This window comes from Eschrichtius robustus, chromosome 3, assembly GCF_028021215.1.
Source record: "Eschrichtius robustus isolate mEscRob2 chromosome 3, mEscRob2.pri, whole genome shotgun sequence".
NCBI lineage: Eukaryota > Metazoa > Chordata > Mammalia > Artiodactyla > Eschrichtiidae > Eschrichtius > Eschrichtius robustus.
Genome location: NC_090826.1, coordinates 96231875 through 96250187, shown reverse-complemented (window position 1 = coordinate 96250187; position 18313 = coordinate 96231875). Strand labels below are relative to the sequence as shown.

The 18313-nt window shown below is 44.6% G+C and overlaps 1 protein-coding gene across 1 annotated transcript; it reads right to left on the bottom strand.

The window, feature by feature from the left end:
* Positions 1-1472: 1472 nt before the first annotated feature.
* On the bottom strand, positions 1473-17783 carry SARS1 (seryl-tRNA synthetase 1). The gene is made up of 11 exons (XM_068540433.1): positions 17535-17783; positions 13242-13312; positions 10421-10501; positions 9107-9265; positions 7994-8137; positions 7098-7253; positions 4255-4476; positions 3541-3670; positions 3114-3271; positions 2263-2392; positions 1473-1930 (listed from the first exon to the last, which is right to left on the bottom strand). Exons 1-11 carry the CDS (start codon positions 17668-17670, stop codon positions 1773-1775), a joined length of 1545 nt encoding a protein of 514 aa, XP_068396534.1. The 5' UTR covers positions 17671-17783; the 3' UTR covers positions 1473-1772.
* Between the last annotated feature and the right edge of the window lie 530 nt (positions 17784-18313).

Below are 18313 nucleotides of genomic sequence, written 5' to 3'. Positions count from 1 at the left end.
GGCTAGACGGGGGTGTGCAGGGCCACTTGAAAGTTTCTAATCCCAGAGCCCAATGAGCTTTTCAAACAGGAAAGAGCGGTGTGTGGTGGTGACCAAAACCAGCCTCCTGCTCACTGTGTAAACTGCCTTTCTTCAAACCAAATAGTTGAGGCTACAGGAATGTGAATCTCATCCTTCCAAATATATGGGAGCAGCTTGCTCTTTTGTTCTCTTGCCCTGGCTTTGTTATCCCAGAGCTGGGGCACTGGCTAGAGTAGAGGCGGGCTGGTGAGCCTGCCTGGGGCAGAAGAGTCACTGTGGTCACATTTCCAGGTGCCCCAGTTTTGACAGTCGCAAGATTCACAGGATCAGCCCAAGCTCCCAGTGGAAAACCAAGCACATGGCCTCTTTCCTGGGTGCTAAGCAAGCTCCAGCAGGCCTGGGGAAGTTGCTGCTTAGGGACTAAGGAAGACGAAATCAAGCTCCTAAGTTACAGGCCAGTTCAGAGTCCTGTTCTCATCCTTCCAAAGAAATACAGCAAGCATCAAGCCCTGCTGAGGAGTCAGGACTCCTGACTTCCACCCGGCCATGCTTTCTCAACTCCCTTACCCACCTTGTACTCTCTTCCTTATGATGGAAGAGGTATAATCATGTCCCCACCCTCCTGTCTGGGACTGTCACAAAGATGAGAGATCATCTATAGGAAGTATTTTAGACTCCTAGGGGAGAAGCACTAAACTAACAGGTGGTGTTATTAAAGTGTTTGTAGATTGCAGATGAAAGGCGGCAGGTAAATAAAGAGCCTCAACATCATCCTCCCCAGAGAAGGGTGAACTGGCTATTGGGACAACGATGGAAGCTCCAGAGAAAGGACTGAAACTTTGTTCCCACCAGCCCCCTGCCCTGTGGGCTATATCGATCCTCTAGAGTTGAGCAACAAGCTGCCAGGCAGTTGGTCTCCCATTTGGGGATAACTGGAAAGACAGAAGCAGCTGTGAATAAGGCCCTGCCCTGTGCTCTTGAATCTAGGGGCTTTTCTGGATTAAATGTAGTCTCATCTACCCTGATGTCTCACCACCTCCTTCCCTCTCCACGGAGCCTTTCCTAGGGAACAGAAGTGCTATGAAGCTTTTATTTTTTTGGCCACGCTGTGCGGCATGTGGCATCTTAGTTGCCCAACCAGGGATCGAACCTGCGCCCCCTACAGTGGAAATGCAGACTCTTAACCACTGGACCGCCAGGGAAGTCCCGCTATGAAGCTTTTTATATCAACTCAGGTCTCTAAGCTGGTCCTACCTAACTGCTTTAACAAAGCAGGAACAAATTTACAAAGGAGGATCCTGCCCTTGCCCTGCAAGCCTGTGTGTCTAAGACTCAGTTTTCACTTTCCGCTTGAGACTTTACTAAATCTACCCCTGCCTTCACCTACCTTCTCAAAGGCTCTCTGCTAAATGCAACAACCTGCCTGATATAGCAGGAAAAACAAAAGTGAATACAGTTCCAGGGAGAACTGTCAGAGACAGGGTTCAAGCCCTGGGCAGAAGCCTGAGGAAGAGCCCTGGCCTCCCTCAGAGATGCTTTATTACACGGTTTCATCAGTCATTGGTGATTAGATCCTATGCCCAAGCGAGAAAAGAGGAACACTGCATTGTACAGGGCAGATGGTTCCCCTTTTGGTAGTGCAGTCACACGGGGTGGGCGATGGGTGCGTGCTTGGCTTCCCTGCCTGTGGGCAGGCTCTGAGATTGCAGCTAATTGAAATGGATGCCTGGTAAAGTGGAAGAAAGGAATGTTCAGGAATCAGCGACCTCCATATTCTGCAGCTGGCTTTCCAGGGCAACATCTCTCGCTGCCCCTTTCTTTTTGCTGCCCTCATGCTGCTTCTTCTGCTTCTTCGATGGCTCCTGGTCAATGGGTGCAGGCTTCACAAAGGGGATCAGTTCCTGGAGACCTGAAAGGGAACAGCCAACCAAACAACCCATCATTCCTCAAGAGTCAAAGTCCAGGGACCTCTGGGGAAAGTTCCACAAGACAAAGGCAGGCACTGCTTTCATTTATTCCTTTTTCCCCAGCCTGAATTTTAGCCGCATTTAAATAGAAGCTCATACCGGCACTGGCTACTTTTCAACCTTGCCCCTTGCAATGCCCAGCACCAGAGGACAGGCAGAGTTTTGGGGGCCGTGTATGAACAAGAAAACTTGGTGCATTCTGAAAGGGGCTTACTATTTAGAAGAGCAGGAAGACAGACAAGAGGAGGAAGATGGGCTGGGCTGGGAGTCTCACCTGGTGGCATGAATTCCTTCAATTTCTCAGGCACGAGGATGCCCTTCTCTGTCTGGTAGTTCTCTAGGATGGCACAGATGGTGCGAGTTGTGGCGCACATCGTGGCATTGAGCATGTGGACAAACTCCACCTGCGAGGAGAGGGTCCCCAGAGGGAGCAGTTATACTCAACCCCTAGCTGGGCTTATTGATGACCAGGAACCATCCACTCAGCCAGACTCCCCCAACTGCAACTATCCAAATCCAAATCTAAAATCAAATAAAAAACAGGTTCTACCCATTAATGATCTCTAAACCTTTGAATTCTGTTTGGTATTTATTGCTTATTAGATAACTCCAGGAAGATTCCTCATGTCTCCGTAAGTGACAAGTGGTAGGTCCCAGTATTTTGAGGAGAGTTGGGCCCTTTGAGGGAGGGAAGTGACTACTCAATGGCCTCTCCTTTTAACCCCTTTCAAGTCCCTGACCTGGAAAAGATTAGGGCCTGAAAATTGGGTTTGAACAGATAAGCTTACAACCCAGACCTTCTTGGGTGAGAAGAGGGAAGACAATTGCCTCCAACTTGTTCTGTGTAGACAAATGGGGATTACTCTTTATCTGGAGTTATGGAAAACAAAGCCAAGAAGAGAAAAGCTAGAATTACCTTGTAGAATAGAGCTAGATTCAGGTTTCTATCTAAAAGGACTCAGTCCTGATTCAGTGAAGTCATTTTCAGATTCCCTTTTTGGTCTAGACTGAGCAGCTCAGATTTTCCCATGACGCCGGGAAATAATGTCCTCCAAGGGCTGAGAAATAAGATGGACCTACTCTGAGCTGAAGGCCCTGCTTCCTGCCTCCCCAGGGGCCATCTACCTTGTCCATCATCTTCTTGGTTTGCCCGTATCGGATTCGGAGCCGGCGAGCCTGATAGTCTGTGCAGTTAGAACAGGAGACTAACTCACGGAAGGCTCCTGAGCCCGGAAACCAGGCCTCCAGGTCAAGCTTCTTACTGGCAGCGTGATTCAAAGAACCTGTAAGGAAAAACCCCTAGAATTCATGAAGGAGGGATGGTATTTCAGAAGGCTAACCTTTAGCAAACCCAAAGAATTCTTTAATTCACATGTTATCCCCAGGAGGGAAATCATGCCCAGATATTCTTATCACCAAGAACTCCCAAGGGAAAAGAGTGTGATATTTTAATTAATGTGGGCAATTAATTGGATTGTGAGCTATTTCTTTGTGTGGCAGCTCAACTGGTCAGGGTGGTGTTTGTGGGATGCAGGAGAGGGAGGCCGATAACCTGAGACAATATTCACGATATGGTAAGGGATCCCCAGAGACTGGTAGAACTCCTCTGCGGTAGTGATCATCTCCTCAAACATCTCCCAGGACTTGTTGTCATGTGGCGATGAGTAGACAAACTGTTCAATCTGCAAAGAGGGACCCAAGGGCACAGTGACAATGGGACGGGGTGAATAAACTGAAGGCTGAAGTGGGAATTATCCTAGCAATGAAGACCTATTCCTCTTCCACTGAGAGTCAGGCGGGGCTGGGGTCCTGGTGAGAGATCGGGGCTGAACTGGACTGGCTGGGGCTGCAGCAGGAACGAATGCTTGTGCAGACAGCGTCCCACGTAACGTGCGCCTACTGTCCTAAGTACTTTCCACGTGGTAACTGGTTTAATCCTCACAGTAGCCTAATGGGGTAGGTGCTACTATTATCTTCCTTTGACAGAGGAGGAAACAGCACAGAGAGGTTAAGCAAATTGTTCAAGGTTACACAGCAGTAAGTGGTAGAGTTGGCCTTTGGACTCAGGCAGCCTGGTTCCAGAGTCCATGCTCTAGCCGCTCCACCATGTGCCTCTCAGGCTCTTCCCTAGAAACCCAGACAGAGGCAACGAGAGGAAAGACTGGAGCTGGGGTGGGCCTGAGCAACACAGATTCTATCTCTTCTAGAACAGCCCTGGAGAGATAGAGAGAAGGGTCCCATCCCTCACCCTGACCTGCCTACTCACCTTCTCAAACTGATGGACTCGAAAGATGCCACGGGTGTCACGGCCGTGGGAGCCCACCTCCTGGCGAAAGCAGGTGGACAGGCCGGCATACTTGATTGGCAAATCCTCTGGCCGAAGCCACTCGTCCCGGTGGAGAGCAGCAATGGGCTGTTCGGAGGTGGCAATCAGATATTTTTCCTCATAGGTGCTGTCATCAGACTTTTCAGTGCCTTTGCCAATCACCTGTCAGAGGAGGGTAATATTTACTAGTTAAGAGTGAGGGAGTACGACCTCAGCTCGAGCAAGAAATCACAGAGATCACACAGATCACATAGAGAAGATCTGAGTGATGGGAGGACAAATTTTCTTCAATCCCTTCCCAGGAGTGAGCAGGAGATGCTAAAAAGACATGGGAGGGAATGGGTCAGTCCAAAATGGGTCCCTACTAGAGATCAAAGAAATGCAAATTAAAAGAAGATAAAATATTCTGATACTATTTTTTTTTTCCTTGGCTTCACCATGCAGCTTGTGGGATCTCAGTTCCCTGACCAGTACCCAGGCCCCCTGCAGTGGAAGTGTGAAGCCCTAACCACTGGACCGCCAGGGAATTCCCTCTGATACTATTTTTACTTTATCTAATAAATGAAATACTTATAAATGATGTATAGTGGCCAGTGATGGCAGGTGTGCAATAAAACCTTAGCTGGCAGCAGTATAAATTAATCCACTTGACAAATGTTTGTGAGGCGTTTAGTAAGAGCCAAGTCCTTTTTGCCAATGCGGGGCAAAAGGAGACAGTCTCTGCTCTCTTGGTGCTTATGGGTTGATCTAGGGTTGTAATCCTTGAAGAATCACTTCGGTATTCAGCTGAAGAAAGTAATGCAAAAGAAAAAAAAAGCTATAGACAGGACAAAGTTCATTGTAACATTACTTACTGATGGCAAAAAAAAGGAAGCCCCCTAAATATTCAACAGGGGAAAAGCTGGGTAGTCTATATCCATGCCATGTAATATTATGTAACCACTAATAAATGATGGTTATGAAGACCATGTAGTAACACTGAAAAATGCTTCTGATATAATGTGAAGTAAAAAGGCTTCTGATATAATGTGAAGTAAAAAGGCAATCTATATATATTGTGATTGGAAGTATGAGAAAATGATACATGTGTAAAACAAGCTCCCACAAGAATATTAAAAATGACAACTGTAGTAGGTAATGGTAAAGAAGATGATTTCCCCCCACTAATTCCAAATTTTCTGTCATGTGGTATTACTTTAATTAAAACTAAAAAAAAAAAAAAAAAAAGAGGGGAGGAAACTTCCTCTGGGCCAGTGTTTAGAAATGTGGAAAACTACCTTGCTACCTAACAGTGGGAATTTAGCCCCGTGTGAGGCTATTCACATACAACGTAAAAACAATAGAGCTTGCGGTCTAATATGGTATAGCCACTAGCCATACATGGCTATTTAAATTCAATTAAAATTTAATTCCTTGGTTTGCATGAGCCACATTTCAACAGCCACATGTGGCTGGTGGCTGCCACACTGGATAGGACAGATACAAAACATTTCCACTATTGCCGAAAGTTCAGTTGGACAGCACTGCTCTAGAGAATTAATAAACTGAGGTTATTAGGCAAAAAGTGCCAGCCAAAATTCCTCACTATGGAGACCTGTGATTCTCCCTGCCTATGGCTCCAAGAAGCATCTGGATAAGAGATGGAGAATGCTGCGAACACACGGAGCACCTGCTACCTAATATTTTTCATAATCTTCCCTATAAGCTTCTCCCTGGTGTTACCTGCAGGGCATCCTTCTAAAGTTCTGTCAGTGATTATCCATCCAATCTTGGGAGTTGAGATGAGAAAAAAAGGGAAAAGATAAAAACAGGTCTCATCTGATAATGCACATGTTCCTCTCATTAAAAGGAAGAAGAGGAGGACCCCAAGGTTGTACTAATGCTCAGGGTTTGGAGAGAGCATTTTGTTTCCCACTGCATCTTGACTGAATTAAAACATACCTTTGAACTCACCAACACGACCTAGTGGGAAGAAGGTTCTGACTATTAAACTCATCTCTCTACATAAGATAAATCAGATGAGGCCAGGAGCAGTTGTCTAACCACCCGCTACATGGGTTTTGGGAGGAAACAGCCAATAAGAACAAAGTCGTTCCCCCCCTGCCCTGGAACAGGGTTGAAGGAGAGGGACAGGTGAGAAGTGGACTCAGCTGCGATGGGCAGCCGTTAGCAGAGACACTAGAAATTCTGAGTGTTGGGCGTAGACTTTGGGTGGGGGGAGCTACAGCTGATGTTAAAGCTGGTTGATTCAGAATGACCTTCTGCACCTCAACTCAAATCCACTGGCTCTCCCCGAGATGGTTCATGGTTGAGAAAGAGCCACAAACTGGAAGCCACATCCATCCAAAGGGAAGTATGTCTCCCCCTGTGGAAGCTTCCAGTCTGGGGTCAGGAGTGGGAGGACACGGGAAGATCAGCCACTTCTACAATTTCCTTTTGTCCAAGCTTAATAATAATATATGAGCTTCTTTTCTAAGCTCATGGTGCTAAAGCATGCTCAATTTAGATAGATCACATAAACTATCCGGGGAAAGATAAAATAGGCTCTATGTCTGCACTGTCCAAATGGTAGCCACCAGCCACATGTGACCATTTAAATTAAAATTCATAAAGATTAAAATTTTACTTCCTCAGTTGCACTAGCCGCATTTTAAGTGCTCAATAGCCACAATATAGAACATTTCATCATCGCAGGAAGTTCTGCTGGATAGCATTGCTGTGTCTTTGAAGTTAAACTTCATACCTTAAGGAGTCATTCTGCCACACTGCCTCAGGCTACTCACCTTATAAAGTTCTTCATCAAACTGGCTGAGCTGTGCCACTTCCTGCATGACCTCCTTCCTCATGAAGAAGGGGGTATAAATGGGAGTGTAGCCCCGACTTCCCAAAGTGCGAAGAGCATACTGGATGAGTGCCTGTTCCAGGAACACCAGGACCCCCTAAAGGAGCAGACACAGCATTGTGTGAGTGGGTTCTGCTGCCATCACGTTCATCTGCTAGCATTTACCCCCAGAGGCAACTGGGGGCACACAGGAGGCCACAAAGACCATGGATCCAACAACTGACTCAAGAGACTCTTTCTTAACAGCCATGCACAGCACATCATCTGAAAAGCATTCCCTTTAAGGTACCAATCAAGGGAAAAGGACTGTTCACCCAGGGTGCATCGGAGAGTCTTCCTGTGCTAATTTGTAAAACACTGGACTTATTTGTATATGCAGAACATACCTATATGGACAGTATTTCCAAAACTACTTTACCATGTCCTTCTGGAAGGCTTCCCTGAGTGCATCTGCCCTCTGCCCAGCTAATCTGGGTGTGTTGCCTCCATCTACCCGTTCCTATAGCACCCTGGGCTACTCGCACCAGAGCACTTATCACAGAGGGTTTTTGACTCTTTGTTACTTGTCTGACTATCCAATTACACGGAGCTCCTTAAAGGCACAGACTGTTCTAATTCAGTCAGCAAAACATATTCATTACGGAGGATCACTCAGTGGCTTTTGTTCCAGGGAATCCTGATAAGCACTCTCCTGCCTTAGAAAGAGAATTGCATCTAATTGCCAGTAAGTTTGTAGTAGAAAGGCGGATCTGTGGGCTTCTTTAAGTGGGTTATGTTTTCTGCACTTTTTTTTCAGTTCTTTCTTTATAACCAACCTCACTGGTTGCCGACTCTTACCTTCAGGAAGTACCCTCGACTCCCAGCCACCACAGCCCCCTTTTCGCCTTCAAAGCCATCTACCATCACCACCAGGTCCACGTGAGAGTACTTCTTCCTGACGGTACAATCACCCCAAATCCTCTCTACTTTGTTGTCGGCATCCTAAGGAAACAAGACCAGGAGACAAAGATGCATGAGCTCTGAATTCTACCACCTCCATCTTTCCGAACCCTATTCCAAGAACGACCTAGAGCTTTGTGAAGTCACTGCTTAACTCAAACACTAGGTTTTGGCCCTTGTGTACAGAGACTAGAGAAGGGAATTTGCTAGAGAATCTGCGCTCAATAGAGAAATAATAATTTATAAAGTCCTAGAGGCAATTCTAGCCATGGAACTGAAATCATGATTTTCCAAATGATCTGTAGTATTCTCTTGTTTTTATACCCTTTTAAATGACTCCTTGAAAATCCTATACAGGGAAAACCCTTCCCTGGACAATCCGCACTGCCTGGGGTACGGAGGGGAATGCAGATTTTCTTTTTTCCAGGCTCTCATTGGTCCAGGGCCACACAAGGGCGGGCTCGGGGCCCTGACCTCTCGAGTCTGCCACCCCAGCCCTCAGTGAGTTTAATGTCCGTTCACCAGGGAATGAATGAAAGAGGCACAGATGGGCCCTGCCACGGCTGGGGTGTCAGGGAACAAAGGCTGGGCTCAGAGCAGCTTTGTGCTGGGGAAGCTCCCTCTCGGCAGGAAACTTTTATCATGCAGATTTCCCTTCAACCTGCAGCTTCTCAGCAGGGTGTGGGTGAGGGGTGAGGCTGATCTTGCAGATCCCTCCCACGAGACAAGCTGCTACCACGGGCAACACGAAATGGAGGACAGGAGCCTGATTTAGAAGAGATTTCCGTGCCAGGAGTCTCCACCTACCTGCTGTCTCTGCTACTTCCCAATCAGGCAGGGATCTGACTCTTTCAATTCTCAATTGGTGGGCAGAGCGAATACACAAAGAGCCTGCTTCTATTATACAGAGCGTGCCAGACTTTCACTGCCCTCCTCCCACTCCGCCCCCTTCCCAAAGGAGAGGGGAGACGACGACGCAAGGCAGCCGCTTGCTGTGGCACCGACGCCTACCTCATCATTGCTGATGGGCACAGAGGGGTGCAGAAGGTTACCAATCTCGCGAAGGTTCTCAAATCGCTCTGCTTCCAGCTTTATCCGCTCTGCATCACACTTCAGGATGGCTTCGTCGATGAGGAGTCGGACTTTTTTGATTTGTGAGACTTTCAGGTTCTGTAGATGAACAAGGCCAAGCCCGTCCAAGGCCACAGCGAGTCAAGGGCAGAGTAGGAAAAAGATTGTTGCCCCAACCTTGTTGGGCTCTAATGATAACTCTTGTGATAGCATTTTAAAAATTGACACTGGAGGCTTTCAAAGAACTGAGATTTATTTCACACAGGGATATATACAGTTTTGCCCGGCAAATCCATTGGCATTTTCTTTCAGGGTGCCTAAGGCAGAGATGGATAAATTCTGGCCACTCCTCTTGTTCCTGTATATCTCAGGAGTGTTAATACCATAGCTTAACTTGCACTTTCTGATATTCCTGATTAAACCAATTCGGCATGCTATTATATACTATATTTAACTGTTCTCTAGGAAGATTATAAATTTATTAGGAGCAAGAGACCTTGTCTTAAGCTCATTTTGTATTCCTTATTGCAGGTGTTTCAAACTGTACTCTGATTTCCTGGGGGGACCCTTAGCAGGTAGGGCAGGGCAGAAATAGCACCCCAACCTTGCCCTTCAAGCACAGCAACTCTGCTTTTTTGGGTTAATGCTCTTGCTATTGTTGCAGGGTTTTGTTTTTTTTTTTTTTTTTAAAGATTTTTTTGATGTGGACCATTTTTAAAGTCTTTATTGAATTTGTTACAATATTCCTTCTGTTTTATGCTTTTTCAGTTTTTTGGCTGTGAGGCATGTGGGATCTTAGCTCCCCAACCAGGGATCGAACCCTCACCCCCTGCATTGGAAGGCAAAGTCTTAACCACTGGACCGCCAGGTAAGTCCCTGTGTTGCAGGTTTTAAGGAGGGGTTCAGTGACTAAAAAACTTGAAAATTCCTGCTCTAGGCCCACTGTAATGAATATTTACTGAATTACAAAAAACTGAAAAATTACTGACTCTGTGGAAATGGAGTTATTAAACCAAACATAGTTCAGTTCCTTTTTTCTCTTCTTCCTACTCTTGACTTTTCCATTCCACCTGTCTCCATCTCTGCTGCCTAATACTCAAGTACTGAGATTAACAAGAGTGGATGGGGACATGTCCCAGCTGCAGAAATTCAAGGATGCCACAGTGCTGTGTGGAACAGAGTGTCAGGACTTGCTTGTCTAGGAACAAAGCTAAAAGAACAGAAATCCCAACCTGGAAAAGGACAATAACTTACAGTTAAAGTGTCTGCAGTAAGCTCATCGAGATTTAATACATCTTCCGGAATGGACTCATCATTTCCCATTGGCTCTTTTTTCTATGGGAAAGAAAAACAAACAAACAACAACAAAAACATAATTAATTATAAAGGAAAATTTCTGACATAGTTTTATAAGGGTACACCAAACTAATATATCATATAAACTAATTACAGAACGTTCTACATAACTTAGTCTCTAAAAGATGCAACACATGGGAGAAAAATTAGTGAACTGGAAGCAAGAAGTTAACGTTCCAAGTCCCTGTCCTGACACTTTCTAGCTTTCTGATCCTGGACAGATTGATTAACCAATCCAAGTCAGAGGGTTGACACCATCGGGAACTCGAGAAGAAAAATGTCTGACATGGGCATAGAATGTTATGACCCCAAGAATGTGTGAAAACACTCAGTGCTGGTCAGGAGCCAGCGCTGGGCAGACACCTGTGTGTCAATTTGTGAATCCCCATCTACCTTCTAAGAACAAACCCAGCCCTTAGGCCTGCGGCTAAGAGGAAAAATGGATGGGATGAGGAATATTAGGAAGCCAAAGAAACACAATTTTTGAGGAAAAAAGCCACGTTTAGAGCAATCAATGCAACTTGGCAAAACAGCAAGGGTATACCCAGGACTAGATTTTTTCCCATTCCAGTTTCTCTCCTCACCCTTCTTTATGATCTTCTGCCAAATCATCATTTCTAATCCTTGTCCAGAGTAAGGGAGAAGACAGTGATTCAAGGAAAATCATCTTTAAAAGCTGGAAAAATCTAACAATATCAGAATGAGTCTTGATAAGAATAGGCACAGACTACTGAGGTAGAAAAAAATGGCCTAAATCTCAAGATGTTCTATTTGGTAGCCAAGATAGCTGAGGCCCTCTTCCTCTCTGATAATCCCTCAGGGCAGCAAATTCAAGTTCTGAGTTCAAGTTCTGGCTCTGCAACTAACTTATGGCACCATTTTAGGCAAGCCTCTTAATTTCCTAGGCCTCTTTACCCTACCCTTTTAATAGGGCTAACAAATGTACTACCTACACTCCAGGTTTATAGCAAAGATCAAAACCAAAATGAGACGTATATGAAAGGGTTTTGAATGCTTTCAAGTGCTATACAAATTAAAGCACTGCTAGTACTATCTCAATGGATAGCAAGAGAGAACACTCCTTGCAGGGCCAGCAGTCAAGGGAATCTAAGAATGTTAACGCAAATGAAAATACTCCCATCTTCTTGCTAAGAAAAATACTTGGCTGGCACTATCTGTATATATGCCCCAAAGAACACTCAGGCAGAAGTATACATGGAAATTAACATAATTATGGGGTCGCTGATGTGCACCTGACTTAGTGTCAAGAGTTCCACAGGAAGAAAACAGTATGATTATCATCAATATCAATTTCTACAGCCTGTCACATGCTGAAAGTGTAACAAAATAGTGTTAAAGAGAAGGATACAGAATATCATGAAGGATAAGGTGCTAGAATCCAAGGGAATCTTTTTGTTATGGTCTTTCCAGGTTCAGGTTCCTAAATTTCATAATTTTTTGGTTTATTTTAGAGGTTTACAACTTAAAAATGAGACAGACTGTAGGGTGCATTTAACATGTTTTTTAAAAAAAATGATTAAGAGGCTAAGACGGTATTTTTGAAGAAAGATTAAAAACTAATCTGGTTACCAAAGTAAAGCTGAGCTGAAACTTAACATTCTTCAAGGACAGGAAGGATATACTGGATGAAGGCCAGTAACTACTTGCCATTCATTGTTACTCTCAATTGCTAAATAACTACAATGTTCCAGGCACTGTGCCAGGTTTTCTATATTAGAAATTTTCAGTTCTCACAACTGTATTTTAAAGGTTAGTGTTAGAATTGTCATTTCACAGACAAGAAAACTGAGGCTCAGAAGTTAACTTGCCTGATATTACAAATTTTTAGTTCTCACAATTGTATTCTAAAGGTTAGTGTTAGAATTGTCATTTCACAGACAAGAAAACTGAGGTTCATAAGTTAACTTGCCTGAAGTCACATAACCAAGAGTCTAGGATTTGGACTCAATATCTGTGCTCTTTTAAATAAAGAGCACGACTACACTGGGATAAAGAATCTGAAATCTACAACAGGAAAACCTCTCTGGCACTGTAGGTTGAGCTCAAGAAATAACTGGAAAGGATTACTGGTGGAATTCATATTATTAAGAACAGAACAGACAATGAATGACTTGTGTGGCAAGAATCTTATCTTACAACAGACTGAATGTCTGTGCCCCCCAAAATTCATATGTTAAAACCTAATCCCCAATGTGATAGTATTTGGAGGTGGGGTCTTTCAGAGGTGATTAGGTCAGGAGGGCAGAGCCCTCATGTATGTAATTAGTGCCCTTATGAAAGAGACACCAGAGAGCTCCCTGCTCCTTCTGCCATGAGGACACAGCAAGAAGACTATGTATTAACCAGGAAGCAGGCCCTCACCAATCTGCTGGTGCCTTGATCTTGGACTTCCCAGCTTGCAGAACTGTGAGAAATAAATTTCTGCTGTTTATAAGCCACCCAGTCTACAGTATTCTGTTACAGCAGCAAGAACGGACTAAAACATACCTGCAGACAGAAGATGGACTCACTGATCCTTGAAAATGCCTCTTAGTTCCCTCCCTGCCTTCCTCCCTTTCTTTTTAAAATAACTTTCCCCCTCTGGTAAGAAATCCAGTAGCTCATGGAATTAAACACTACGTTAGAAATTATGAATTAACTAAGAATAAGATTAAATACCTCTGCTCAAGCTCTCAAGGGTATTACGCAGTTCTCTTACCTTCATTTTCTCTCCAATTGTCTTGCTGCATAGGTTCTTCAGCTTGTTCAAGTTGTCTGCCTGAAATCTGCCTGAAGAATAAAGAACCCAATATACCAAAGATAGGCACATAATTAAGATACCTTGTTCCTAATCTTGGCTCCTTAGGACTGATCTCAGCCCAAGGCCAAAATGCAGGCAGAGCTAAAGGATCTGCCTCACAAAATTGTGAAATCTTATAGCTTTAGGGCCTCAAATTTAGATGGCACATATTGGTGATTACAGTAGGATTCCCCAGCATTTGGTGACAATGAAAAGGCCATTCTGGGACTGAAATTAAAAAGTATTACAACCGGACTTCCCTGGTGGTCCAGTGGTTAAGAATCCACCTTCCAATGTAGGGGACGTGGGTTCGATCCCTGGTCAGGGAACTAAGATCCCACATGCTGCAGGGCAACTAAGCCCACATGCCACAACTGAGACCCGATGCAGCCAAATAAACAAATAAACACTTAAAAAAAAAAAAAGTATCATAACCTGGACGGTACCACTGTAGACAGAGTAACACATCTGAGAAAACTGGAAAATACTCATGTAACTATAACCTGTTCAATTACCTTAAAATTCATTTCAAGAAACTATGTGGTATGCACCAGGATCGAGAAAAAAGGCACGCAGTCAAGTTTCTATTCCCATGAACTTGGTTGCTACTTCTCTATGCTAGAAATGGTTAATGTTATTTCCTTTGTTTTGATACAACGCTCATCTGGCAGCCTTGAGAAGAATTCAATTTCTTACACTTTGGTTTCTTTGGGGGAAGACAGTGCACTAATCAGCCTGCATAGGTATTCTGGCCCAAATTAACATCTTGGTATTGTGATTCATCAGTCTAACCTTGATTAGCAAAAGTTGGACCTCCTGAATCTAAGCTTTAGCAACAATATGGTAAAAATTAAGCTTTGGACAGGTAAAATGATGACTAGAGATGAGACAGCGCCTAGACATGGCTATTCTTTAAAGTTTTGCCAACTTTAACTAAACTAAATTTAAACTAAACTTCAGCACAAACTATATAACTACTTTCTCATTCACTTATTCACACTGATTACAGAGATGGAGAACAGATGAGTGGTTCTACATGTACTCATTTGCGTGTGCCTGTAGTTCTGTGTGATATGTCATGTGTAGATCTGTGTAACCACTGCTACACTCAAGATAAAGAACTGTTCCATCTCCACAGAGATTCCTTTTGTTATCATCCCTCTGTAGTCCATTACCTTTCCCCTGCCCCATCTAACCCTCGGCAACCACTAATCTGTTCTCCATCTCTGGAATCAGTGTGAATAAGTGGCTAAAATTAAAAGGACTGCCAATATCAAGGGCAAGGTTGTAGAGCAAATGGAGCTCTTATATATCACTGATGGGAGTATCAATTATTACAACCACTTTGGAAAACTATTAGGTAATATCTACTAAACCTAAACATGTGCCTGCTCTGTGACCTAGCAATTCCACTCTTAGGTACATACCCAAAAGAAATGAGTGCTTACGTCCACCAAAAGACACAATGTTCATAGCACATTATTCATAGTACCCTTAAACTGGTAACAATCTGAAAGTCCATCAATGAAATTGGTTGGTGTGTTTACATATATGGAGTACTACACAGCAATGAAAAAGAACCAACCACTGCTACACATAATAACATGGAATAATCTTACAGACATAATTTTGAGAGAAAGAAGTCACATGCAAAATTATATACTATGTAAGTCCATTTATATGAAGTTCAAAATCAGGCAAAAGTCCTTTATGGTGATAGAGGACAAAATACTGTTTTTTTGGAGGAGGGAAGTGACAGTGAAGGGGCATGAGGGAGCCTCCCTGGAGAACTGCAAATGTCTTAGATCTTGATCTGAATGGTGGTCACATGGGTGTATGGATTTGTAAAATTCATCAAGCTGCACATTAAGATTTGTGCACTTTACTGAACTTACTGAATACATTACATCTCAATAAGTTTTAAAAGGTTGTGTATAAAAATAATATAAATGCCACAACAGAAATATATAAGATAGTATATGCATCATATGTCCTAGGTGTGGCCCTGGACTAGCTGAGATTGGGGTCAAAGGAAGCAGTTAGAAAGTTTTTCCAATGATAAGGGCCTGGTTTAAGGCATGTGCAACAGGGTTAAGAGGAAGTAACAACTTCAACTGATAATTCCTGCAGTTAGTGGCAGATTTCAAGATACATGGAAATCTACTGACTTTGGAAGTAGTCAAGACAAATGTTTATTATATGCCTAAATGTGTCCTCATTATATTACTCTGAATTAAAAAAAGAAATCACAGTTCGAATCCTTGAAGTTACAAGAGCTGTGGTAAACTCTGATGTGGTGCTCTGACTCCAAGTCATATCAGACTCCTGTGTCCTACACAGAGCCCTAAACCTTGAAGGTCTACAGACAGACAAATGGGTATAGTTGTAATGGAGGGCCTTTTGAAGCTTGCTGTATCCTCATTCAGGGAACATGGTCTGATTTCTTAATGTGGCTCTGGGTTGCAACTCCTCATTGCAGCTAAGGATAGAAGAACCCTAAACTCTGATCAGAGGTTCAGATGTAAAAGAATCTTGAAACAAAATCTGTCAATGTCCACCTTCAGCAGCCAGCAATGGGAAAAGTCATTAACTCCCCTTAGCTGCAAACAGAATACTGGTTAGGGATGTCAAGTAGAAAAGAATCAAATCAATAAATATGTTGAAAATAAACTACATCAACTGTTTTTCATATGGAAGAGCACAGTGCCCTGAACACAGAAGATATTCATGACTTCAACAAACCTTTGTCAAGCCCTTAACAATGACCAGGTGCAGTGCTAGGTACTGGGATTATATGTACACATGTGTATATGTATATCCTGTATCTATATGTATCCCCTGGGTACTGACACACAGATGATTAAAACACAACCTTGTCCCTGAAGAATTCATCCCCTCACTACATATCCACTCCTCAGGTAAAAGACAGAACTTCCTACAGAGGTGTACATTATACCCAAGAGACTAGATAACACATTCAAAGTCATTTAGCAGCTGGGCAATGGCTAGGGCAAAACAAAAATCTGATACTTCTGACTTCTGACTCAGTAAAACACTGTCCAGTCTAGTTTTTTCACTCCCATTTAATTCCATTGCAACTCAAAACTTCAGATTCAGATTCAGGTGGTGGGATCACCACCACACTGGGCTTGACCGTGATGTGCAGAATCAGCAAACAACCTGAGCTAAACAAATATTCTCCTGGTACCCAATACCTTCATGTTACCAACTCTTCCTTCGACTCTCTCCCTACACGGGTGATACTTATATATTTAGGAAAATCAAGTTTCCTAATAGAAATCCACATTTTTGGACAGCAACTGCCTTTGCAGTGCGCTGCCATAAACCTGTCTCTCAGCGGGTGGCAGACCTATTGCATCAGACAATAAATCACGTGTTTGACAGCATCCGGCCAGTTAGTGACTACTCCAGCTAGCCTAGACAGAGATTGATAGGCAGAGGGTTCTATGGTTTTATTTAGCCTCATGAAAGATGCCCGGTCCAGTTCCAGGTTCCAGCCCAACTCTGCCAATGTCTTCCCCGGAAAACTTTAAACAGCCTCAATAATTACAAGATTTTTCTTGCTTCACAGCACCCCTCTGCCCATGTCTGAGCTACTACGTAAGACTATTCTCGGTTCTTAAAAGTTTGCCCACAGTTCAGGGGGATGGCCTTCCCAAAAGCTCCGGGATCATTGTTTTTAGCCAGGAGCAGCCTCCACAGTCCCAAAATGTTTCCAATATGGACGGAGTGAACCTACTGTGCTGCAGATGTGACTCAGTCAGGTTGGAACCTTTGATTCTATCAAGATACAGGGAGACCACTCTGGCCTTGCTGAAGATGAGAAAAAGACAGGAGGCGACCAAAGATAAGTGTTAGGAAAGGGAAAACCCCCAAACCTCCCGCCCTGGATTTCTTCCGGCTATCCTTGCGGCCGGAAGACTTGACAGCTCTTGATGCGAATGCGCCATGCTCCTTTCCCAGACTCAGAAGCAGCAACCCGCACCCAGCTAGCCAGGAAGGGAGGTCGCAGGGCCCGAGCGGAGGAGAAAAGTGGGTCGGTCCGGCTCCCCGGGTGGACAGGGAGAGCTTCGGAGCCACGCAACCTGGGAGGGGGTCTTATGAAGGGTGGAACCTCAGGAGCGGTAACGAGGTTCAAGAAACGAAGTTGGGGTTGGCAGCCGGGGATACTCCGCGCGTCCCGGTACTTACATCGTCGCCACTCGCTGTCTGCCTTCACCAGCTGGTCCACCAGTCCCGGGTCCTTGAAGCGCTTCTCCTGCGACTCTCGGATGAGGGCTGGGTCCCCTCCTTTATCCACCCGAAACAAATCCAGATCCAGCACCATCGTTCCTTCTCCAGGGCCAACACTAAGAGAGAGGAGGTTCGTCCCACAGCGGCCGCCCTGTGACTGCCGCACTGCATCGGCGCGCTGACCCCGCCCTTCCCGCGCAGGCGCTACGGGAGCGTGCAGCCCTCCCTCCTCTGGGCCGGAAGCGGCTGCGTAGGAGGCGGGGCCGCGCAGAGGAGGACGGGTTGGGTGGGCGTGGACTTGCCGGATGTGTTCAGGTCAGTCCCACTAGCGGGTTTTGCCTCCTCGTGTGCGTTTTACCCAGCTGTGCCCGCTTCTCTAGGGGCTCTAATTGACCCATAGAAGAAAAATGAGTGCCTGTTTTTTTCTCATGTTAAAGGGCATATCTAAGACAAGGCCTGTCAGTATAATCACTGGCTTGGAAGCTGGCACCTCCAATAGATGCCAGTTTCCGCCTTGCAAGCTTGGGTCCTAAGACTGGACCCTCTCTCTGAACCTCTGCTCTCTTCTCCATCTTGAGACAAGAGTGTGGCTACATGTTTTAGTCCCCAGATTACCTCAATTCAAAATACCTGCTCTCCTGCCTCAGAGTTAGGATACCTTTCTTAATCTGATTATTTGGTGAACCAAATTGTCCCTTTATCAACCCTTAAGATCACAGGGTTGGAGAATCTTTTAG